Raw genomic sequence first — 25807 nt, forward strand, 5'->3', positions numbered from 1 at the left:
TTAGCTGTATATCGCGAGATTGAGTTCGCGGCGTTTTCTATTTCTGTTAAAGCAGGTGAACCCAAAAAATTTGAAGAAGCGTTTCAAAAATAAATATCGTCCTTTTTATATGCTCACGGCAAACAGCCGTGTAAAAATTGATAGCAATCAGTGAAGTTTGGATTCCAATGACAGATCGTGTTTGCAACTCATCGCAGCAAACCGCTTTTTCCTTTCGTTTTTGACGTACGTCAGTCAACTGGAACTGTTAAAACTTGACCAGAAATGACTTCAGCCTTTACCAAGACCAAGAGGTCAAATAAACAACTTATCAACTTCGTTTTGCGGTCCATACTGCATGTTACAGACTGTCGCTCCCCTCTTTTGCCGTGCTGAGAAATTTAAATTAAATACTTTGCCAGGTTACGGTGAAAAAAAAATGACGTTGGCAAAATCTACTACAAAGCATATGAAATGATACGTTGTGTTAAGAAATATTATCTGTTAGCAAGCTCTTATAAAAATCCGCACTAACGGGAAAAAATTCAGTTAACAGTCACTAGCAACTGACCAAAATAAGTCTCTTTCCCCGGCAGGCAACCCCAAAAGCTAGATTAATCGTGAAATGGAAAAGGAATTATTACAGGAATATTGTAACGAATACATACTTACAACGCAAGAATGTTTCTCTCACGAAATGGTTAGATTTATACTTTGACTGCGATGGCGACTGAACTAGAAAACCTCAATGACCGCTTTCCAACAAAACACCACGATGATAGGACCAGTTTTTGAAGAATTCGAGCATTGTGAAGATCAGAATAATTGTTTTCTTGATGGTTCATAGAGTCTTTTCGCCGGTTTGTTTGCAAACCTGTCAAGGCTTATCAAAATCAAGTTCATACATGTACTACGGTCAAAACACTTAATTACATTTTTCCATATGACTTGAGTCGCAAAGAAAAGAATTTTTCAGGATTTTCTTTAAAAAATCTTACAGTGACCGGAATCAGAATAAACAGAAATGTATGAAATGTGATATAACCTATAAACTAGAGCAATACGAAAAAAACATCATCAACAATAACAACAATAACCGAAAAATTAGGCAGCAACTATTCGCAAACAGCTTGAGTCTTAAATAATATTGTCCGTTTTTCGAACACCGTTTAACGTTTGGTAAAGGCTTGACACCGTTTTACGATCAGTATTCATTTAAAGAACAATTGAACACGGCTAAAAAAAAAAGCCTTCTTCGCGTGCTTGTAGTTGAGTGTTTCAAGGTCCACCCTTGGGAGGTGTCCGGCGTTCGATGCAGACTCGGCGAAATCAGTAAAAGCATTTCCCTTAATTTTGCGACACAAATCCAATTCTCAAATCGGGGCTCGATATTCAACCAGCAAGGTTTCAAAACGATCTTTTAGGTAACGTAAGCCATCACAAATTACCGAAAGATTATTCTAGCAAAGTTCTTGACGTTTGTAAAATCCTTCATTCTTGAGAGACAATGTCTATTTTTAAATTTAAGAAACGGAAGTTAATTACATTTTCCGTTTGTTCTAGAGGTGAACCGATAAGATTCGAAGAAGTGTTTCAAAAATAAACATCGTGTATTTCATAAGTTCACGCACAACAAAACAATCGTGTGAAATACAGTGAAAAATTTTGCTAAAATACGGCAAAATAGCTGAGAATAGTTTATTTCAGTAACAGAAAAGTGTTATAACAACTCATGGCACCAAAATGTCAATTTTCTTCTTCTTTCTTTTGTTGACGAACTTTAGTCCACTGAAACTGTTTAACATTTGACCTAAAATGATTTCAGCTTTTCACAGAATTCAGTTGTTCAAAGGGTGAATAACGCTATTCACCGTACAAATCACTATCCAGTAGATAAGTATTCTCAAAACGAACCACACTATCCGCTGAATAGCAATTAATCCGTTGGATAGTGTCATCCATCTTTTGAACACATACCCAATAAGTATCTATCATCAACACACAGGGTACCCACAGTATTGTAATAATAAAGAAACACACTTGCCACGTACTTGTTGTCGTCCTGGGCCGTGATAATCGAAACCCTTCACGCCTGGGATTTTGTCGCCAGCTGTGAACGATGCGGAGAAATTGGACTCCAAATGGCATCTCACTGTAGCTGTCACTGTTAAAAGAGGCAGTTCACTTACAAGCATAAGTGCAGTGAAGCAAATGTAAAAAAAACAAAACGACAGATTTGACACATATTCCAAATTTCGGATCAGAACAAATTTACCATAAATTAAATAAATGGCATTCATCACTACTAAATTCGTTTCTATTGTTGTTTTGGGAGAAAATCCACGACAATCGGGTTCCCTTCCTTACCCCCTCACACAAAGGTCGAAAATTCGCGATGCAAAGAGCCATTTCTTTCTTCCGAGATGTACTTTAGAACAGTAAATACAATTACCCTTACACAATGAAATTCAAAGATAAGTTGAAAGCAGTTTTGTCAGTGTTCGTCCGTTTCTATACTACAGAATCTAATTGATTGGATAAAAAGTGGTTCCCTTAATTAGCACTAAATACACATTTGTTTTCGTAAGTGCTTTGCAGTTTTGAAACCTAAAAGAAATCAGGCAATTATCTGAGTTTTGAAAGACAAAAAGATGTTTCTGTTCCGGATTCTGATAATAATAATTGTTGGGATGTATCCAGCATGTTGCTTCAGAGGAATAAAGTTCAGAGCACGATTTTTGTTGGTTTTGCTACTGCTGTTGTTGTTGTTGTTGTTTAATTCCAGAGATTTTAAAACATCTTCATCGATCGACCATTCAGTAATTTTGTCACAGGAAACAGCATATATTTAGCAGTCCCAGATCCGTGCTTAAATACCCCCGAGGGGAGGGGGGGGGGGGGGCGGAGTACTCCCTTATATGGGCTGTATAGGTATGTGCAGCCCCAAAGGGTAGGGTTTTTCAGCCGTTTTGGTCATAAGCAGGGTATCGTTTTTGGCCATTTTGGTCATAAATAGGGTATGGTTTTTGCACTCTAGTCTTGAACTTGGTATGTTTTTTAGAACAAGCTACTTTTTCAGGTCATAAATAGGATGGGGAAAATCGCAGGTTTTGGTCATAAATAGGGAAGGGGTTTTGGGAAGCGGGCTGCACACCCCTACCCAATTTTTCTAGGAGTACCTCCTCCGGGAAATACCCTGAGAGACAGAGATTCCTTCTCTTTCAGCTACATGTTTTATATTATTATTATTTTCAAAAATAGAAAGTTTGCCTTAGACCTGCGTAATTTCTATCTAATGGTCTTTTCATTGTATGCCCACCACTTATCCAGTTTTCTAGAACATGGAGGGGCTAACGGCACTAGGGACAATCCTGACATTGCTTATTCCCGATAAAAATACCATTTCAACAAAGTTTCCCCACCGCATTTTATGCCTGGTTGCCGGCTGTCGGGTGCCCATTCATACACCGGGCTGGAAAGAAGCTGTTCGTAGAGGATTATCTTCCTCAAGAACACAACACCTCAGCCACACGAAACGGTATTTCAACCAGTCACACACAGATTTCGACTGATATGAGGTTTACATCGATTTACAAGTTCGACACGAGGACGAGGTCTGTACCGGCGTCGACAAAACCTGGATCGGACCGGATCGGATCACGGATCGGATCACGGACCGGATCACGGACCGGATCACGGACCGGATCACGGATCGGATCACGGATCGGATCACAGAAAAAACAACAACAAAGTTTTAAAGAAAAAAAAAATCAAAAACAAAAATCAAACCGTTTATAAGATAACAATAAATAAAAAATAAAAGTGGAAAACTAAAATATGTTAAATGAAAATAAGAATCCCGAATTTGACGCAATGACATGTTAATTACAGAGAATGACAAGAGGTCATTTAAAAAGCCACATAAGCGCCTAATTTACGACGAATTTAAATTGTAATGAACAGGCAGATGTAGTTATATTTGAACGTTAGTTGGCTCGAAGCTTGCGTGAACCTCCCATTCTCGTTTTTGAAATTGTTTTCAGTGGCTAATTCTCGGCTACATTTTCGTGTTAGATGTGAGCGTTACAGTTGGCGTTACACACAATACAGTTAATGAGAAAACTTACGTGCGAAAGCTTAAGGACATGACTTGCTTTGAAGGAGCTAAGTCACGATTTGCACATCTTGAAAAAACTAGCCTAATTTTTCAAGTTCGTCATTTGCAATCCCCGTTAATCTTTGCCATCCTTAACGATCCTCATTCCGTTTTGATTTGTTCTTGCCTCTTAAGTGTTTTCTATCCTAGAACACGATCATTTTAAGATTTTATTCTATTTAAAGACAGCTCTTTACAACCCTAAAAATAACTCTAAAAATCGTGACGTAACTCCTAAAATGTTGTTTATTCTCGGGTTGCGTTATCGTTCACACTATCGATGTTATTCCTAGAATTTTTTGAAAAACAGCTATATTTCCTTGAAATACAAATGGTTTGTTTCGTTTTATTCCAGTGCGAAATATCGTATTCCAAACTCACATCTTGTAAAAGTATAGACTTGTCTCAAAAACGGAAATTGTTTGAAATCATCAGGTGTTTAATTTTTTAGTGTTTTTAGTTTTTGTGTTTCTATTCATACGTTCGTCCTATTATTACCATACTGACTCGTTTTATGACAGTTTACCTTTGATGCAAGTGATTACACGAAATATCATTTATCTGAACTGCGGAGAAGGATATGAAGACATGATTGATCATCGCAATCAAAACCCAACAGCCTGAAAAAAATTGATCTGTGACCAGCTCCCAGTTGGCTTGATATTATAAAAGAATAAAGGAATATCACACCTGAATTAAATAAAACGTTCTGCTCACAGTAGTCACTCTAGTGCAATTTGCTCAATAAAATTTTGGATTTTTTTCCTTGATCCGATCCGTGATCCGATCCGTGATCCGATCCGTGATCCGGTCCGTGATCCGATCCGTGATCCGGTCCGGTCCGGTCCGGTCCGGTCCGATCCCGGTTTTGTCGACGCCGGGTCTGTACCCTGGAATCCGCCAACAGAGCGAGCTATAACTTATTTGAATAAAATATTTACGTATTTACCTACAAAATGAGCTGCCTGCATGATTAGAGCAAGATTGCAACGACATAAACGGTAAGTATGGCAATCCTGTCCAGGAACTTGTACCTTGAATTACGATAGGTTGTGAATCTTTGCTTTTCACGTTCACCACTGCAGAGCATGTCGGCCAGCTCGAGACTCCTTTGAAAACTTTCAGGAACGCATAAGCAATTAATAATGTCATCTCTGGCGGTATTTTCAGAAGAAGAACGCCAGTTCTCCAACCTCTGTAAGACATGCATTTACACGTGTTCAAATTCAGCCGCCATCTTCAACTCAAATAAGCTTGGTAACCATTCCTTTTGTTCTAACCGGGGCAACAGGGGCAAATAATAATTCGCCCGAGGGAGGGGCGGGTAACCACTTCCGAAAATTGAAAGACAAGTAAACGGTAAAGACAGAAGCAATTATGACCTACAGTGACTTTTGCACATTGCAGACTGCAGACCACAGACAGCAGACGTTTTAACTAATATCGTTAATCTCATTTCTATTACAGAGACCTAACCGTAAACAGGCTAACCTGAGCGCTATTCAAGATTAAAAGTTACCGAAGTATTAATTTTTCTTGCTTGAAAAAGCTTTTCACTAAACGTTACACGTTACACGACTGAAATCAAACTTCTTGCCAATCCTGGGCTAGCTTAATGACCTGAATCGGGCTTTTAATGAACTCGGCCCAGTGATGTTCAGGCAAATTATAAAATTTCAGGCCTAGATGTAGTTTGCAGTCTGCAGTCTGAACCAGCTGGTGTTCGAGCGTTCATATCGTCTCTACCTTTAATACGGACACCTCCATAATGCTACACTTGGTTCTGTTTCCATCAGTGTCCGTATTTTAAAAATCTCACCACCCCACCAGTTGGTGCGTCATCCCTCAGTTTTGCACGTATTGCGGGCGTATATTTGTCGCACGTCTAGTACAGCCCTTTATCCCCCGCCCCTGGTCTAGTATTTATAAAGGTCGCAAACATTTTACCCAAAAGTATTTGAAATTGCCCCTAAGTACAGGTTATTAGGGGTCCAAGAGATGATTTTGCTTAAGTCTCAATGGTAGACACTTGAAGGGTTCTTACATGACATAATTTCCTCTACTCGGGGAACACCGCTAATTTGAGCTATCGATGCATCTGACCCCTGGAATCTACTGTGAAAGACTGTTGCAGCTGAGAAAAAAATTCGCCGTTGTGGGTAGTATAATATTTTACTTCCTTTCCCGTGTTAAAGCTTTGACGGCTTCACAATATACAGCAAGTCTTATTGGATTGACCAAATTAACTTCAGACTTTAATCAAAAATTGTTTATTACCGTGCCACGTGACCAAAACACCGTAACTTCCTTTCTTGGAATTGGAGAACGCTTTGTGATTTGTGGAAATGCTTCGCCGAACATCTTGGTTGTAGATTCAGCAGTAGATAGTGTAATGACAATTTAAAGGAGAGTAATGTGGTCCGACGACGACGACTATTTTTCATACTCGCCGTATTACTTCGGCTCGAACGATGACATGGACGATGACAGTGACGATCATTACCTCGAAGATGCGTATGATGATTACTACTATAGCAGCGGCGAGGATTGTTCCGGCCTCGTTCTCGCTCGTAATCGTCATCGAGCAATAAGCAACGAAAGCGAACCGCTTTCAGAGACAGATTCTCTGCCAATTTACGAAGTGTCTTCTCTTCAAGACTTGTGCTGTCGCTTCATTGCAAGAAGATTTCCGTTCGCTTTTGTGGAGCACCGCTCGCCTCCCATTCCAGACGAACTCCAGCTGAAAATCATTCAGTTTTCATTTCCTGAAGATGAGAAGATGATTCAAAAGTATGCCGAGTTTAGTCGAAGCAATGTCGATTACTGCGCTGCGAAGAGGATGTTTGACAATGGCAATGTGAAGGACATGAATCAGATTGGTAGGTGTGAATGATAATGCTTCAAACAATGACACTCTGTGTTCCCAGGGTCACCCCCTCCCCTCCCCGCTTCCTCCGCCTTAGCTAGAGCTGGTGTTCAGCTCAGTTTTAGGGCTAACATTGTGGCCTTACATACAATATGTGGAAATTTCCACGTTCACTCACTGTAACAAAGATGCTCGTTAATGATCTGGAGTGTTGCAATGGCAGGGGAAAAAAAAGAGTGCTTTAGGATATTTGACTGTATAAAATTCCCCTCATGCAAAACATGTACTTCCAGGAGAGTTGACAGGAACATTAATTGCTCATATATGCTTACAATGTGTACATTGTATGAAATGGGTGGTGAAGCCCAGGTAGAGTGACTCAAATTTTTGCTGGTGAGTGAGATGCTTGCCCGGGGGGGGAGGGGGGGGCACTGCCATATATGGGCTACATGTATATAGGTTTGTGCCGCTGTGAAGGGTATGGTTTTCAAGCAGTTTACTCTAGGATAGGGTATATAAATCAGAGCGTTTGGGTCTAGAATAGGGTATCATTTTTCCCAAAACTGACTAGTTGGTTGAAGATTTTATCTAGACTAAGGAAACCAGGAATTGCCACTCAAAAATATAAAAAAATCAAATCGGCAAGTTTAAATTTACACAAATCAGCCTCAACAGTGTCGATAGATAGGAGGATTTGGGGAGTTAACTCTAGTATAGGTTAGTAAAATTCAGCTGAACTAGCTCTGGTATAGGTTAAGGGTTTCAGGGTCCCAGCAGCACATCCCCACCCAGAAATTCCCAAAGTACCTCCCCCGGGGATGCTTGTAGGTGAAGCTCTAGTGCTTTTATCTCTTAAAGCAATAACAAGTTATTGTAGTGGTACAAGGTACATTGTAGATCCATATCAGTCTGCATAACATGTGTGTTGTGTTGATGTGCCGTGTATGCATTACATTTGTGATACACCGACCAACACTGTCATTTTGTGTTTCAAATTAATACAGGCTTTCGTCTGAGTGCCTCTGTAGATGACAGGAGAAGCAGCATCCGAAGCTCTGACAATGGAAAGTATTACGTGACTGTCCATTTTGACCGAGGGAAGATCACATCTGCACACTGTTCTTGTGAATTGTCAACAAACTGGTGTTCACATGTCGTTGCAACATGTTTGGCTCGAATAAAGAACAAAAATGCTGTGACAATTCATATGCCAGTCTCAGATTCATTGAATTCACTGAACAGAGAGCAGCTGTTGAAATTTGCACAGTACCTTCTGTGTGAACACCAGAATGAACGTATTGTAGAAACCGCACAGCAGCTGCTTGGAAAGTTGTTATCAAGACAACAGAGAGACCAACAAGAGGACATCAATATGATTGCTGGTGCACCTGATCCAACTGCTGGCCCTGGTAAGGATGTTCATTAAGCTACAAGTAGCATAAGATTGTGAGTTCTAAATGTGCTATAGGGGAGCCTCAAGTATGTTTCTCACACATGTAATGGACAACGACAATTGTCAAGCTGACTGCTGCAAACAGAAAGAACTGCTCTCCCCACAGGTCACATGACCTATACCCAAGCCCCAGCAGTGTTTGAGAAGAACATTTTACACTTATTTCATTTCATTCAGCAGTGAAAAATTACTCGTAGTCATAGGTAAAACAAACTTTTCTAGACACTGGCCTGTTGGCTTGTGACTCATTAATTGTGACTGCAGATACACAAGACAGATCACTTTTTCAGTAACCAAAATTTTCCATGACTGATTTTGTTACATTAGCCTATGAGTCATATGTTCATGTACATCAATAAATACGCTAACCTGCTAAAAAATTCAGGTTTGGATGAAGAAGCTCACTGGTTTGTGTCTAAGACTGGATTCAAGTCTCGATGTGAAAGCCTGATGTATGAGTCCCAAACGGATCTGGGTTTTGTGATGTACAATGACAAGGACAATGAGAGAGGAAGCTCCGTAGCTGAACTGTGGGATAGGAACTGCCTTCAACGAGGACTTGTTAGAGGTACATGTACATATTAAACACATATGAATACTTAAGTGACGTAATTAAGTAGCAGATTATCTGTCCTGATTTTTCTGTGGTATTCAACGTAGACTGCATTTAAGTTGATTTATTGTGTGCTGTTGTAAATTAAAGCTACATTTCTTTAATTGCAAACAATGTAGAAAGAAATAAAACTTTAAACGTTTGGACATTGCCTATGCTAAGAAAATTAGTATAAATATGCACAGGTGTACATTTATGTGACTTTTGTCTGTCAGAGAGTGGTTTAAGAGAACTGGAAACAGATACATTTTTGCAAACATTAATTAACACAAACTCTTTAAAATTCTACTGTTGACTGTCCTTACAATCCACTGCTGTTTGAGAGCAATGTAATTTATCATGTCATGTTTAAACAGTGTCATTGTTAACTGTCATCGTTGAAAACCTTCAAATTAGATGAAATGGACCTACAGCTTGACAACGAGTATTGCAGCTATTCTTCATCCCGACGCCACAGTGTTCTTCAAGTCCTGGAAACCATAGCTGATCTTCTTCAGGATGATTTTATGAGTGCAGTGTCAGCTTTGACGATGTGCACAGAGCAGCTTATTGAAAAACTGACCAAGATCTGCCGTGTGGACTCTCCTTATGACAGGTACAGAACAGTTCATAGGAGAAAACAAGAACAAAAAGAAGCCATTACATTGTGTGGATCTCTAGCTGGAGGCTTTACTCCAAGAGTTTCAGGGTAAGAGGGTACAAAATGTATCATGTAGAATTCCAAAAGTAAAGGCCCCCCTGAAAATAACAGCTCCCAGAAAGTAATGTTAAATTTTTACCTTTTTATCAAGCCCCAAAAGCAACGGTTCCCCCTGAGAGTAGGGGCCCTCCCAAAAGTAGTGGCCCTTTGGAGAATTCACTAAAAGAGAAAGTCTCTGTTCTCAGACATGGGTCATGCAGATGGAACAGCCTGACTGCAGGACTGAACATTGACTTGAAGAGTTATCTGTGATTTTATTTCGAACTTGACTGAAATTTTCTTGAAACTATGATTTATAAGCCACAATTAGGAGCTGTGCTTTTAGGCTTGGCTAAATCTTTTATATATTACATATATCATGTTTTTTGTTATGGCTTGTTCGCCATAAGATGCAGCCAATAGTAAATTAAAAATTGCCAAACTGAGAATTTTTCTTCAGCAAATCAGTTTGCCTCAGATACTGCAATTTTGCCCCCCAGATTGTCTTGGAAGGGTGGCACTTTAAGCCCAAGAGAACATTTGGATGTTCACTTTTTCAAAACCTGGTTAAAAACTTGATATGCCTACATGTAGTAAGTACTTTTGTGTACTAGTATTGTATAACCTAAAACAGAATGTGGATTTGGACAAAGGAAAAATAAAAAACAACTTGATTTCCAAACTTTATTCAAACCAAGAAAAACTTTGACACAATATGTCAAGTCTTCTTGAAAATTGCAAGTTTTTGACAATGCCCATAATTTCTCATCCAAGTTGTAGGACATTAAGTGATGAACTTTCCAGACTTTGGCGACTGGCTGTCCTCAGTCCTGGCATTCCCACCAAACAGCGCCAAGGGATGATTGATCAGCTGAGAACGTTGAATCAAACAGGTGATATATACAGTATATGTTCCAGCATGTACATGTCTAGGCACTAGGAAGATACAGGACTGCATCAGGCCAACTTATCATCTTACCAGAGCTTTTAAGCTTTCATTTTCTTTCCTTTTTTTTTTAGTGTTTCATTTTTATCTCAAGCAAGGTGTAAAAATGGACATGAAAATGGCTTTTGACTGAATAGCTTTTGGCTGGCATGCTTTGCATTTGTTGTAAGAAGATAGCAACAACTCCAATTAATTGTAATTTGGGTGACATTTTTTTTTGTGCATTAACACAAACAGCTGGGGTTATAATAATAATAACAATAACAATAACAATAACAATGACAATAACAATAATAATAATTATAATAATAATAATAATAATAAGAATACTACTAATAATAATTATAATAAAAATATTTTATATTGTGCAAAATCCATATGTTCAAATGTGCATAACTATATTGAAAATGGAATAAATAATTAATAAATAAAAATGCTTGACAAAAATGGTGAGATTTTAATTTGGATTTAAAAGTACCCCTAGTTTTGGCACTCCTTATGTTATATGGTAGTGCATTTACCAGTTTTTGTTGTGTGGTCCCTTTTAGTTTCTGTACCTTTTGTAACTGGCACGTTACGTCCCTGGCAAGGCCTAGAGGTTGCTATTCGATTATCCTCCATCAACTGGCATGCCACTGAATTCCAGAAGGTGCTCAAAGGAGAATGGGTGTGGCTTCCTGTTGTAAGCAGCTGTATGGCAATCCAGCTAACCTGTCAATCAAAGAATCAGCATGTGTCAGAATGGATGGCAATGGAGGAAGGCAAAAGAAATGAGAATGCTGCTCAAAGTGGTTCAACCATGTCAGTAGCATTTCACAATCCTCACTGCATTTCATTTGGTGCACATTTTCACACTGACATACATTCAGTTTCCTCCATGATTGAAACTTTGAATACAACCGGTTATGAAGTGGGAGCTATGCGCCTGACAGTAGCACTATCCGCTGCCCTTGTGACATTCTACAGGAGTGTTTTCTTTGGAATTTGCGATGTCAACGCATTGCCCATCTCTGCAAGATGCTTCCTGGGAACGGTGCACAAGATTGGAATGAAGCCTGAGGAAAAAGGAGAATCACCTATGGAATTTGAGACGTCTCATGGGAAGGCAAACAATGGGCTTGCCTGGCCAGAGGATACCATTTTGTCGATAACAACATTTGCATTTCTGTATCAGCTGCTTTCACAGAAGGCTGACCTAGCTGAATCATGTCTGGTAGAAATTAGGTCAAAGCTGGGGTCTGCAGAAACTGTCCCTGATCATTTAAAGAGTGTTCAGTCTCTCAAGTTTCATGTAGGAGTTCTTGGTCTGTTTTTACAGAGATTGCCAGCACCATCCCTCCATCATGAGGTGTGTGAAATTTTCTGCAACATGACAATGTACCTGTGCAGTATATGTACTTATTACATGGCTAGCTCCGTGAGCGGGCAAGATGAATCAAATCCTGCGCTGTGATTGGCTACCCGAGCAGGCAAGATGGAGCTATCTTGCCCGCTCAGGACTATCCGCCATGTCCCACAAGAAAATTTTCCCCAAAAGCCATATAATAAATCCTTTATTGACCAAGCTTGTTCGGTTAAGATGGCTTGATATTGGCCTCGTTCTTTTTTTTGCAAGTTTAAAGACCTCGACTGCGTCTCGGCCTGTAAACACGCAAAAAAATAACTTGGCCAATATCCAGCTATCTTGACTTCACACTTGGTCAATAACCCATACATGTACAAATAAAGGTGTGCCTGGAAAAAAGCCCCAAGTGACTTCAGGTAAACTGCTAGATCCCTCTTCCAGATTGCCTTGTATTCCCTTGTGAAGCACAAGGAGAGTTTGCTGTTACATCAACAGTCACTTAGGACTTTATTCTGTGCACCCCTTCAAATGTACTTCAATTCCTTGGAGAAATTGAGACCTCAGCTCTGTTTTTGATTGCTCAAAAGAAAAACTCAGAGATTAATTTCAAATGTTAACATACAGGTACAAATGAACTGACAGTCAGCACTTTTTTTTTGAAGTATAGTTGGTCTAATCGTCACACAGGCAAAATAGTCAAAATGTAACGAGGAAAATTCTTTTTTTTGTACAGTGTAATTACATTTTTGTTACATACAGTGTGTACTGTTGATTATACATGTACGTCCACAAAAGTGGGTACCGGCAAATTCTTTTTAAGTGGTCATTTAAAATAGATAACAGCGACATAACATAACCCAGTGACAGAATATTAAGTAAACGCGCAATCTAATCAGCTACACAGGCGTGGTCTAATTGTTTAATATCCGACAATGGGCGAACCAATGAGATTGGTTAAAGCATTCTCCTGATGTTGTTTGCTCATCAAAGGTTACAGGTTTGATTTTATATGCAATATAATGAGCCAGAGGATCGTTGTCATACATGTGTGTACACGTACTTAGAACTACTGAGAATTTTTCTTTTCTATCCTCAGGTAGAGCAGTACAACTATGAGTCCTGGCTGACTTACCAGCTGATCTGCAGTTCTCCAGCCGACTCTGAATTATCCTTCCTCACACATCTTGGACAACAAGTCCAAAGTACGACCACACCCAGGGTCACCCCACCCTCGTCTCTATGCCGTGTAATATTCCACCACCTCTTCAAGGGGGCCCCTGCTGCACTCAGTAAGTGTCTGACAGAACGGCAAAGCCAGGGGCTCGGAGCAGCGTTTCATGTCCTCGGGCATGTTAACAAGTACACTGTTGAGCAGTGCTCTTCGTCTTGGATGCTGTTTCAGTATGCGAACTGCAGACTTTGGGCCAAACTGGCCGAAGTTGTTCTGCGCTCGCTTTCTGACTCGCAAGAGCTGTTGGAGAAAGCCATGGGTTACATTCATCAACCAAATGGAATGCTCGGTGCACAGTCCTTGCAGGACTTGCTAATTGAATCGACGCCTGTGAACGTGCTGTCGCGCTTGCGTGACGTGGAGTTTGTTGGAGCCAAATGTCGTGTTGCTTATTGCCTAGCCAAGTCACTCAGCGAGAAGCAGGGGAACTCCATAAAGATGATACAGTACAAAACGGAAACTGGTGATCGAGGACCGCGAAGCGAGAGCTTTGAGATGGAAATGCCGAGGAAGATCATGAAGTCGGGCGTTGAGAACGCACTTAAGTTGTGTGCCGTCCAGATTGCTGCTCACAGTTTGTGGTTGCAGAAGCTGTCTGACAGAAGCCGTATTCACAGCGATATCGTCAGGTATGTTACACAGTTTGTCTCCGATATTCCACTTGCGCAGAAACTGGCACAAGATTGTTTTTATAGTATGAGATCGAGGCTTGGTGTAGGTTGCCCTTCTTATTGAGTAATAAGCCCCATTTTGGCAGACATAAAGATCAGACAACGAGACTAAGACCTGTAAATTGAGAATTGAGCCTTAGCGAGTCTTACTGTGATATTTTGCTTACGAAATGTGCGATGTTTTACAGATATCGATGCCATTGTAAGAAAACTACGTGTACATTTGTTCCTTGTGCTAAGCCTTGGGTGTATTTTCGCATCTACAAATGCCACACACGTAAAAGAATGACTTACATGTACACTATACATTTAGGTCACATTAAGTGTTCGATGTATAATTTTGTTCTTTCATTTCTTGAGGACAAAGGAATTGTTCCTTATCCCCGTTGACTGCAATTTTTAGGAACTTATAAGCTAACCTGACCATCGTATGCCTTACTGTACATGTAGGTGGTTGACAGACTTTGTGGTCAGTTCTGGAATGGAGACCGTGAGGTGTCTTGTAAAGTGCAAAGATAACGTCACTTCCTTTCTCGCGCAGAGCGAGCTTCTGGATCTCTGCGAGAAAGTCCTAAGGGTAAGAATATGTACAGTGCAGTAATGGAATCTACCATTTATCAAAATATTTTGGTAGGAGTTTTATGAACACGTTTTCTTGGCTCCTCTGAATAGACAGTCCTCTTTTGTCGGTTAGACGATCTGATATGCGATGCTTTTAACTCCTCACACGTCTCAAGGTTTTGATGTGGGTGGCTACTCAGTTCGGGTCCAGGCTTCTAGCCTAACTCAAGGCCCTCTGGAAGATGGAACAAACCAATCTTTGCCATGAGCTGTTCCTTTGTTTTTGTTTCTTCTTTTTTGTCTGTTTTTAACAGTTACAGAACGCAGTGAAGCAAATTAAAGTAAATCTGGGTTACTATCAGGAAACATTTTTTTAAAAATTGCTCCCAAAGAGGCTTTTTCAGCACATACAAGATAATTTTTATGTGTGTGTGAGTGAGGCAGTTTTTTTGTTTGTTTGTTTCTTTTTATCCTTGTAGAAAGAGAATCATGTAGTCACAAGTCACGGCCAGGACATCGTCCAAGGCATTCTTCTGTCCTTGTTGCAAAAGGCCAGTCAATCACAAGCTTCAGAAGACTTAAAGAGAATTGTTTCATTTTGCAGGTATATTTAAAGAAATGGTTTCACGGCTCGGTTCATGTACAATTTATAATGTTAACCCATTCGATTTCGTTGTGTATGAAACAATCGGAACCGAGCTGATCATTAGTACGGATAATATTTTTTTGAAAATTTTCCGGTCAGTTGTGAAAATAGGCTCGATTACCAGCCGCTGTTCGGGAAAGGAGCCCGCGCTCCTCCCCCGAACTCACTCTCTCTTCTCGGGGAGGAACTTAGACCGGACTCGAGAAAGCGGCGGAAATCGAGCCTATCGTGAACATTCGTTGATCCAGTGTTGTTTTTCTACTAAGTGATTTGAATGACGTTGGCTGGCTTATGATCGTATTCATTTTCTAACTGTGCTCGCAAAAGGGAGATGCAACATACAGTGTTACTACTTTCTAAAGGAAGTTGGTACCGGCCGGCCGTCTCGGATACGTTACACAAATAACTTGATCGTGAGGACATAGGAAAAAGTCGGACAGGAACAAGGTCAAGGCCTCTCGAAACCAACCCAACCTTCTTAAGTGAATATTCGTTATGGAGCCTACAATCAATATATTGTCGGAGATTGGACTCTTTGTGAGTAAGCAGTATGCTTATAACAGAGTAAGTCACATTTTAGTAAACCGATTTTTGGAATTTATTGTACATTGTGGTAACTGTTTTTTCTTTTAGAGAGAAGCGATGTGCAACTAAAGTGGATTTACTGCCTTGGATCTGCAAAGGACTGCAATCTTTAGCATATAACAATGGGTTTTTACCATTTGAAGTACTTATGGACGCAAGTCACGGCATGCTTGAACATTACAAAGGGAAGCTTGCAACAACGGAGAACCTTAACAGGGTGCTGTGGAGTCAGAAAGGAGCGCTACATCTGGTAAGTGTACGTGTACGTGTATCTCTTGTTACTGCAACTTGAGAAATTACCGTTCAAGTGTAGCCTGCGTCGCAGACAGTCCAAACCGCCGGTGGATTTTATGACACGTCCGGCTGCAACGCAGGCTATTCAAGTGCGGTTTGTGGAGAACAAATCAATTGGTAATATTGTGACCCTCCGTGGATGGCATCCGTATTATTATTATATACTTTTGCTTGGAAGCCTGCCAATGAAAAAAGTTTAATGTTCCAGCGTAATTCGTCATTAGTCGAGAAGTTTTGAAAAGCTTTCGGTTTTCTTTGTCTGCTGTTTTTTCTTATTGACGTTTTACTGAGTTCTGTTAATGGTTCAAAACGCTCGTGCAACATGGTTTGACCGATAAGAAAAAAAACGGCTACTTTCTCAACCAATAAGGTGATAGATCAAAACGAATCTTAAACTTTGGATTCTCTGGGCTCTCTACGTTTCCCGCGCTTTTCACCGGTTGCAAGGTTTCTCGGCGAGCCCTGATTGGTTGCGGTATTTGGCTGCGTTGTGATTGGCCAGGCAATACTCTGGTTTTGACTGATATGCAGTCATTTATTGAAAACTTGCAATTAATTTTGAATTTTGTTACAACTATTTCTTTCTCATGCTTTTCAACCTCTTCCTTTCAGGATAGGCTATTTAACGAAGGTGTGCACGTCGAAGACGACTCAGACAATGAAGATGGTGAAAGTACGTTTGTCAACAGGAACCCGTACAGAACTCCCGAGCCCCATCCTTTCCTTCAAACCGCCTTCGATCTGGGCATGATGGGATTAGAGAAACTCAAAGAGAAACCTGATTTGTTAGATGGAGGGTATCGTCACTATCGGCGCTGTCCAGTCAAGGAACACTTAAGTGAATTTTGCAGGTGCGTGTTCTTGTTGTCTGTTTTGCTTGCATTCAGTATGTTCAAGTCGCTATGGCTGTGTTTTTTTGTTTTTTTTTTTTAATTTGGAGCTATAAACGACGTAAAAAATAGAGTCAAATTTTGATTCAAATACCGTCAAATATCGATCAACCACCCCTGACGTCTATTTCAAACTTGGCCAGTTGGTCCCGGTGGTTGAAACTGCTGTATCTGACTCCTACAGCGATGTTTTTCAATTGTGGGTTATTATGAACTTAGTTTTCACTTGAATAGTCACGCACAAAGGTTTCCTCAATAGACTTACAAAGTTACTGTTTCATTATTTGGGTGGAGTCCTTACACTAATTTTGGTGATGTATGTATGCTAGGGGTTAATACAAGCTTTTACTACGGGAAGATCAACGTACTCACATGTACCTTGATCATCTCTTGCTTTTTTACCACACTTCGGTTTATGTTTTGGGGTGAGTGGGGGGCAACCTCTTCTGTGGATTGTGACGGAGTATGTTTTCGATTTTACAGACTTGTGTGCTATATGGTCAACAAGAAATGGCTGGCAGATGCACCAGGAAGTCCCACGCAGATCAAAAAATCACCAAAGAAAGCAGACGAAACACCTCCGTCTGTCAGTGCTAAACCAGGCTGCAGCCATTGGATTGATGGTGAGCTGTGACGTCTGATGATTCTTGTATAGATGATTGAACCTGTTTTGCAAAACACGGTGTGAGCGGTGTGATTTTGAATTGAGTTTCGTCAAAGAAAAATTAAAATAATCACTGGCCAATCACAAAGGACGCGGACAATCCAGTGAACCAATCAAAACTGGGAGCAAATACATGTAGCTGACGCGAAACGCGGGAAAACGTGTGCGAGCGAGGCGCGATTGGTTTTGTTTTTACTTCTGATTGGCTGATAAGGTTGGGCGGGGTTTTTAAGCCAATCGCTCAGCGCAGTATTACAGAAACCAAAGAAAACGTGAATTACTTTCAACACTCAATTGAAAACCGCTCCATAGTGTCATGTACATTGGGAACTTTCCCGGCGTAACCACCTGTGTGTTGAGCAGTTTGAATGTTGATAACAAGGGAATAAACTTACGGCGCACTTAGCATTTCAACACCCCCTTCCCCCGTGGGGTGTGTAGCTATAATAATTATTCGCTGTTGATGACGGAAACAATTTTAGCCCATCAGTGGAAGTCATGATTATTTTAATTATCCTTACAACCTGCTTCATTTTAATTGTAGCCAAATCTCAGCCTGACTCAAGGACGTCTGTTGACAGTTGCTATCTTCACAAGTTCGTTTGTTCTTTGATCAGTGGCGTTAGTAATCCCTTGTGGCTTTTCGAGGTGCTTCAAGAGGTATTTCAAAAGAACCGTTAATTTCTTATTTGTTTGGGGCGTTCGAGTAATTCAGCTTATGGATAATGCACTAAATTTTTGTCAACACACTTATGCATAGACAGATAAACAGCCCATTTTCGTATTCCCGGTATTGGACTAGAACTAGCTTGCAACTGAGGCTAATGCAGGCAGGGAGTCTTTTCAACAGGCCAATGTCGATATATCCGAGGCTTAGAGAACAAAACAAAAGTAATCGAATCGAGCATGACGGATAAAAAGTTCATTTCTTTTGTTTTATTCCCTTTAAGCCTCGGGGCTAAGTTAGAATTTTAATATATTTTAATTTTAATATCTATATAATATAGAAGTTTAATATACATATATCATTCTCCCGCATGAGTCCCCATTGCAAGCTGGTTCCAACTCAATACCGAGCATGCGCAAATGGTCCATTGCATTTCTTTGACTAAGTCTACTTGACTAAATGAAGACTACACGATACAGTGAATGAGATTTTCTTAGTATAACGGTGATGATCCCACTACCCCAGGTGTCCCGTTTTACGCAATATTCGACCAAGCTAGACGTGGAATGTCGCGTTTTTTCTGACTCAGTCGCGGCGCTCGGCATGGCTAAGGTTTGATATCTCTGGCAAGTTCCTCTTTCCTCTTAGTCCCCGTCCACATTACGCCGGAAGAATTTGAAAACGGAGCCGGTTTCACTCGTAAAACGCATCAAATGTTAAAACGCAACAATCACCGGCCATTTTGGATTTGTGTTTGAGGAAAACTCGGTCTGGGAAATCACGTGATTATCGTGATGTCATCGTTTTCGACAAGCTCCGTTTTCAAAATGTTTTCTGTCCACCTGATAATGAAAAACCGGCGTTTTGCTCCGGTTTGAAGAGCGTTTTCGAAAAAACTCTGTTTTCTTTACGGTGTAGTGTGAACGGTAGGCCTAACCGTAGAAATAAAGCTGCGTTTTCAAATTTCTCCGGTGTAGTGCGGACGCTGCCTTGTACAGCATCGTCAATGTTTTTCGCCATTGTTTTTTTTTTTTTTTTCGGTTTTAGCTTGGCGATCACTTGTGTACGGAAGTCCTACGTAGCAGTCCAACATCAAGGCAAGAAAGACAGAACCTTCAGATCAAAGAGGCTTGTCAAGGTTATCCCTCGGTGAAGCTTCTACTACAGAGGTAAGCAAACCTGTTACCAACTTACAAATTCTCTTTACTGGTTTCCTGCATATTTCTTATAGCATTAGTTGGGAGAATTTTAACTTAAGATCAGTAATAACTCCTGGAACTCGAAGGGATATGCATAAGGGCTAGGGCCGGTGGAACAAGTACATCTTGATGGCGAATTGACAATTTTCTAGATGTGCTTTACCTCTGTTTGAAAACGAATTCAACGTGCAAAGCTTTACGTGCAGAAATATGTTTAATTTGCACGAAAATGAACGTGCAGTTGAAATAAATGTTCGTACGACTGGTTTCTCACCAAGATTCGTTGTGACAACGAGGCAAAAGGTAACCCGAAAATAGCCGTTGCTTTCGTGTGAAAGTTACCTAGAATTTTGACTAGTCCTTCGACAAAGATTTGCCAAAAACAGCACTTGTTACTCCGACTGGACGCGAACAATAACGCCTGAGGGGAAAAAAATTGTTGGAATTATTGTCACTAATCGAAAGTGAGGAAATACGTTTGGGTAAGTTGCAAATTATGAATTGGTTTGGTTTGCATGAAAACTAGGCTTAACCAAAAAAAGACACTCTTGTTCTGGTTTTGAGCCAATTACGAAGCTTCTTAACGCAGAGGTGAAACATCCTTTCCCTTATGTTTCCAGGAACTTGGATGAATTTTCCAAACTTCTTCTGGGCCCTGAAATGTCAACCTCGATCGATGAAGTTGTTCGTCGTCGCGATCGACGCCGACTTGAGCAGTCAGAATTCATTTACGAGCTGAGTCACTGTCAGCTAATGAACACAAGACTCAAGGAAGTGCTAAAGACCGCCAAGAGAGCCTTCAGTATCTCCGACTCCAGCGGATCCTTGTTCAAAAACCTCACTGACGAAATAGCTTCTCAGCACTCTATTCTTCAACCTCTGGTCGATCGCGTTTTAAAAGACAAGGAGCTTTGTTCTTCTGACGAGCGCGAAATGGCCATGTTTCCCCATGCTAGTATTCTACCCGCTTTGTTTGCCCAAGGCTTGTTTCCGGGCCTGTTCGAGAGAAGTCCCATAGAAGAGTACTTTTAAAAACTTTTAAATGCCTCGTACGGTTTCCTTATAAACCCGATAACGATTCATATCCTTGTGGCCTTCGTTAGTTTGATCATTTATCTGAGTCGGAGAAAGGAAGTTCATGGTCATTTGTTTAGCTTATAGACCGTTACTGTTCAAGAAAAACGCTTCATTTCATGCAAGGTCTACTCACTTCGATTCTTTTCGCTCTTCGAGCGGCGACATAATTGTTCCACCAGGTTCCACGCGCGTGTAGTGAAGAGCTGAGCCACGCGCGAAGCTCACGCTTCGCTTGAATGTTTGTGCGATTACAGAACAAAGTCTCCATCAGTAGTGGCCGCATTTTGCTCTGTATAATTTGCAGAGCTACCTCAACACATCGCAAAGCGACTCTGGGAAAAATCAGGGCAAACGTGTTGAATATTTTAAAAAAAAAAACTTGCAACATGTTTACTGCACTAAGCGGTAAAGTTACACAGTTTGACTTTAGTATGTAGTTCAATGATATTGCGCTGCCAAAACAAGTCTTCACTTACTATGTCCGATCAACCCTATTACGTCGGTACGAAGTAGTAGTGTGTTAGTATTATGGATTAACTACAGACAGGCTTTAAGTCTCTACGTTTAGCGGAACATTAACCCATAAGTTGGTGAATTTTATCGACGAAACAAAATGCTAGAAGCTTCTCGGTCAGTTTTTCTAAAAAGATGGTAGATCGTATTTTTGAACCAACGTTTCCGTTATCGTTATCGAGTCGTTGTAAAGTGAAGGCTATATTTTTTACAGTAAGCGATAACTGTCTATTTGTTGTTTGGTTTTAGGGATCCCAGTTCACTGCATGGAGCTTTATTATGAAGTCCTTCCTGACTACGTAATGCAAATAAAACAACTTTGCTCTGAAATAATAAGAATTTGGTCTGGTTTTGTTCTTGTTTGGCTGAAAATAAATAAAACAAACAGAAAAAAGAATGAACAGTTTCTTTCACTCAAGAAACTCAAGCCCAGGCAACACAAATCCTTCGAGAGTCATCTAAAGCCGCTCGAAAAGAAACCGCAGTCTGTTCAACCTTAAGAAAAGTTTCAATATTCCATGGAAAGAGCGGGTTTTAAACTTGGTAGTTGATAGACCTGCTATGAAAATAGAGAGTCCAGCAGCCATGCAAATTTATTGGAACAAAAGAAATTGTTTACATAACAAAAGAGTTTAACTCCTACAGGATTGGTTCAGCACACCAACATGGCCGCCGTTTCATTGTTTTCGAACACCAATATAGCTGCTGTGACGTCATTTGGTATAGTAGAGAGGTTAAGCATGACGTTAACGGCAGACGGCAAACGGCAAAGAAAACTTCTGATTTTCAGTTCTTTTCTCCTAATCCGTAAATAAAGCACACAAAAATGGAATAACGTCTCGTACTATTCATTGCAAATACAAATAATTTCACTCTACTGTACACACAGCTGAAGAGAGACGACAAAAGTTTCATTTTTGCCGTTTGCCGTTTGCCGTTTGCCTTTTGCCGTAAACGTCATGCTTAACCTCTCTATTATCACAACGTCAATACGTCGCATTTGAAGCCTCGTGATTTAAAATGTTGGTTACGGAAAATAATCCAAAATGATTTTGTGGGTTGAGGCTCCTTTACCTACTCAGACCCTCTTAAACTCAATTGCTTACAAATTTTGAATTGCGATTTAAAGCGTGATGGACTCGATTATCCAGTTTCCACTTGGAAAAACCTGCATGTTTTAATTCCCGTCATGTGATGATAGGTTTGATTCGACAGCTCTGATAAATATTGTAGAATGCTGAATGGAAATACGTTCATTAACATTTTCTTCACCTGCAGTCCTCTTTCCTAAACATTCTTTCATTGTTATTTTATTTCATTTTATTTTTACTGTAAATCCTGATAATTTTCGAAAAAAAAAATGAAACAAAATTTTCTTTCGAAATAACCATCATTTATTCGCGAACTTACAATTTGCTTCTCATACTCATTTGTAATTCATCAAGTTTAAACCAAGAAAATCATGAGCGTGACGGTGTTTCGATATCTGATCTTAATTAGCATAGATTTTTACGATTTTATTCACGGCACGTTTCCTCCTTAGTTTAAGTTTCGATTGAGAAGATATATCAACTACTCAAGACCGTGTTTGACCTCATTTCCAAACACCTTCAAGTTCGTCAAAAATGCTCCGCTAGGCGTTGTATAGCCAACTTTCTTCTCGGTGTTTGGAAATGTGGTCAAACACGGTCTTTCGTGTTTAATATATTACGTATATTAATTTAAATTTCTATCGAGTTCTTTTTAGGTTTGTTTACAAATCATTAACTGATGTCATTTCAAACATTTCTTAGCGGAAACATCAGCTTGAGCTCGGGTAATTCATGGTCTACTCTTAGTAAGGTTGAGGTTGAATTCATAAAAAAGTCGCTCAATATAATTTACAACTGTGACCAAAATTATAACACTTGTTATTATAAAATCGAGCTATTCGCCTCCAAAGAAACAGCAGCAACAATAAAAAGTTCTTTATATTTTAATGCGAAGAGCTTTATTTTGTTGCGCCCGCCTAAATTGAGACAAAGTATGATTTTGAGCAACCGATTATTAACTAACTAAATCGAGTTGCCGCTTTATACACGAGAGTTTCCTCTTGCTCTTTTGAGATCAGTAAAATCAAAAGTTACTGTCAGAGTTTTTACTCCATAGAATACTCTTGACTCCTGTCTCACTCCTCTTCTGTTAAAACCATTCCCGCCTCCTGCTCTCCTTGGTGAAACCCAGTTCCACTCTGCACGACCTCCTAAATTGTTCGTAACAAACGCGTTCGAATATTCCGCAATACCTGTCTTCTTTGCAAAACTACAGCACACAAGTTTGTGAAGGTAGCTGAGAACGAAACGGTTTCTCAAGATGTAGAGGATTGGTAATAGAGATCCTTTCAGACGAAACAAGAAGTACACAGCAAATGCCGTCCCGGGGGCGAGAACACGAGTTTTCGGGAACATCGTCCAAACAATTGCGACGAAAAACGGTGTCATGCATAAAATATACACCAGGAGCAAGATGATGGCCGTAATCGGTGATCTGGCATGCGCGCGCGTCACGAAACTTTCCGAAGGGACTCGTCTTGCGACTTGTAATGAACCTTCGTGTGTTTTAACTTTCCGTCTCCGCCGCACTGTACTAAAAACGCGGTAAGAAACGTAGCAGATACCGAGTAGAGGAAGGAGAACGGAGACCATCTTGCAGAACACGGACAGGGCTTTTAACGGTAATCCAGCCTCGAAAAGGCGTGGGAGTGTATGGCATAGAGCTTCCTTGTTTACAATTTTCTCGAGTCTTGCCAGTTTGTTCCATGGAGTCGCCACGACTGCAGACTGCAACCAGCACCAAGTTATGACCACCATTGTTCGCTCTTTGGACATTCGCTTACGAGAGTTTCTAACCAGGTGAACGTATCTGTCGAGCGCTATGCCGCACATGCTTAGAATCGAAGCTGCTTTGAACAAGCTGTCGAAGAAAGCTGACAGAGTACAAAAGACATCGCCGTCCATCAGACTTGGGATGTAAGCTGGCGTTACATAAAACGCAATGTCTGACAAAACCAGGAACGTGTCTGCGAGGCAATGGTTCAACACCATCGTGTTCGTGGCGGTCCTCATCTTGTAGTTTTGGCAGTAGGAAAATATAATTACCGAGTTACCTAGCAAAGTGGAAGCAATTACTAGAAAGCTCAAAAAGAACTTGCCGTAATCATATTCATGCGGCAGATTATTCTCCACTGAGAGCGATCTGTTAGCGGAATATTCCAAATAAGATTGATTTGCCATACTATGCCAGAAAAATATCCGTAGAGGAGCTGAAGACGAGAAATGTACGCTTCGACGGTACTGATCTTTCATATGTTCGGAGCTTCATTAATATTCTGATATAGAAAATCAGTCCCTTTTTCTCCTTGCCGGTTTTGTTATCAACATGGAAGTCAGTTTTTGTTCCAGAGACGTAAGCATCGTCTATTGACTTCCTTCTCGTCATTGTCATGTAGATATCATTAGTTCCACTGTTTTTTAACGCATTTATATCAAACGTATTACCAGAATATAAACAGCTGGCCTAATCTTCTGTAAAACACAAGAGTTATCCACGGTCTTTTATGATTCGCTGCTGAAAATAAAAATCAAATGTAAGGTTTTGTCCGCAAATGGGGTTTACGAACAGCGGAGCCAGTTACAAGCAAGCTCTTAGTTGTCCAGTCTTTAGCACGAAGCGTTGAGACAAATTAATAATCTCTAGAACGGCGCATTCTAGAAACTGTCACGAAGCCCATTTAAATCCAATTTCGTCACGATTCTGCCAATATATTTAATTTTATTTAGCATATTTGATGTAGAAATACCGTCGGCGTTTTTGATAAGGCCAAACTATGAATTATATCTGTTAAATGAATTTACATGACGTTACGACCTTGTTTATTACATCACGCGCGGTTATCAAGGCAAGGCATGCCTTGAGTACTTTGAATGAAACTCGGCGAAATCATAAAATGTTGAAGTGCTCCGTCTTTTCCAGTCGAATCGAAAATATTTCAGTGGTACGACATATCCAAAGTTTTAAATGTCCTAAATTTAGACTGTGGTTACTTGTAGTTCTGATTATATGCTTCAATTTTTGACCGAAATCTTGTAACTCGAGATCACTTTTCCTTGAGGTGCCCAAACTGATTTTGACCTCATACCAACTATAGAAGTTTCAGAATACTTCACTGCATGGAAATGTTTTCAAGGAATTCGAGTTATGAAGCATATTATTGAAAAAATTTCATATTAAAAGGTTGATCGTAAATATAAATCAGTGTACATATAGTCTTCACCGCTCGCGAGCTTCTTTTCCAACAACAGTTACTGTGGGATGAAGACGCTTCAGTTTATGAGCTAGAAATAAACTAAAGAAAATATTTCTTTACTCTCGTCTTGTTTCTCCTTAGTTTATTTTTGAAAGTGAACCTGCATGTAAGTATAGTCTTTTGTCAACTGAAATGCTTATCAAAATATTGCTGTTTGCTTTTTCTCTTAAAGACCCTTTGACTTTCTTTTTCTGCAACTTTATAACCAGCTGAACTTTCTAATTTTACAGAACACGAGTCGACTTAGATGAATTAAAGAACACCACTGTGTTTTTGCAACTGATTTGAAATACAGTCGTGCCTTTAATTTTGCATCAGCTCAACGGAGCAGTCTATAAATCCCACCGAAAAAGCTGGTGCGATTTTACTTTTTGTCTATCGATATACATGAAAACGCCCTGAACTGATTCGATTCGGCCAAAGATGT

The 25807-nt window shown here is 40.1% G+C and overlaps 2 protein-coding genes across 2 annotated transcripts; one reads left to right on the top strand and one right to left on the bottom strand.

The window, feature by feature from the left end:
* Positions 1-5160: 5160 nt before the first annotated feature.
* Positions 5161-21361, top strand: LOC145497604 (uncharacterized). The gene is made up of 15 exons (XM_081477428.1): positions 5161-7014; positions 8006-8410; positions 8840-9022; positions 9464-9755; positions 10521-10639; positions 11241-12040; positions 13134-13897; positions 14390-14516; positions 14980-15104; positions 15780-15981; positions 16638-16876; positions 17399-17538; positions 18124-18239; positions 19294-19415; positions 20066-21361. The coding sequence occupies exons 1-15, from the start codon at positions 6549-6551 to the stop codon at positions 20475-20477; spliced, it is 4512 nt and encodes a 1503-aa protein (XP_081333554.1). The 5' UTR covers positions 5161-6548; the 3' UTR covers positions 20478-21361.
* A 1588-nt stretch (positions 21362-22949) lies between these two features.
* On the bottom strand, positions 22950-24745 carry LOC145483820 (histamine H2 receptor-like). The gene has a single exon (XM_081462365.1). It carries the CDS (start codon positions 24377-24379, stop codon positions 23108-23110), a length of 1272 nt encoding a protein of 423 aa, XP_081318491.1. The 5' UTR covers positions 24380-24745; the 3' UTR covers positions 22950-23107.
* Between the last annotated feature and the right edge of the window lie 1062 nt (positions 24746-25807).

Source organism: Orbicella franksi, chromosome 1, assembly GCF_964199315.1.
Source record: "Orbicella franksi chromosome 1, jaOrbFran1.1, whole genome shotgun sequence".
Classification (NCBI taxonomy): domain Eukaryota; kingdom Metazoa; phylum Cnidaria; class Anthozoa; order Scleractinia; family Merulinidae; genus Orbicella; species Orbicella franksi.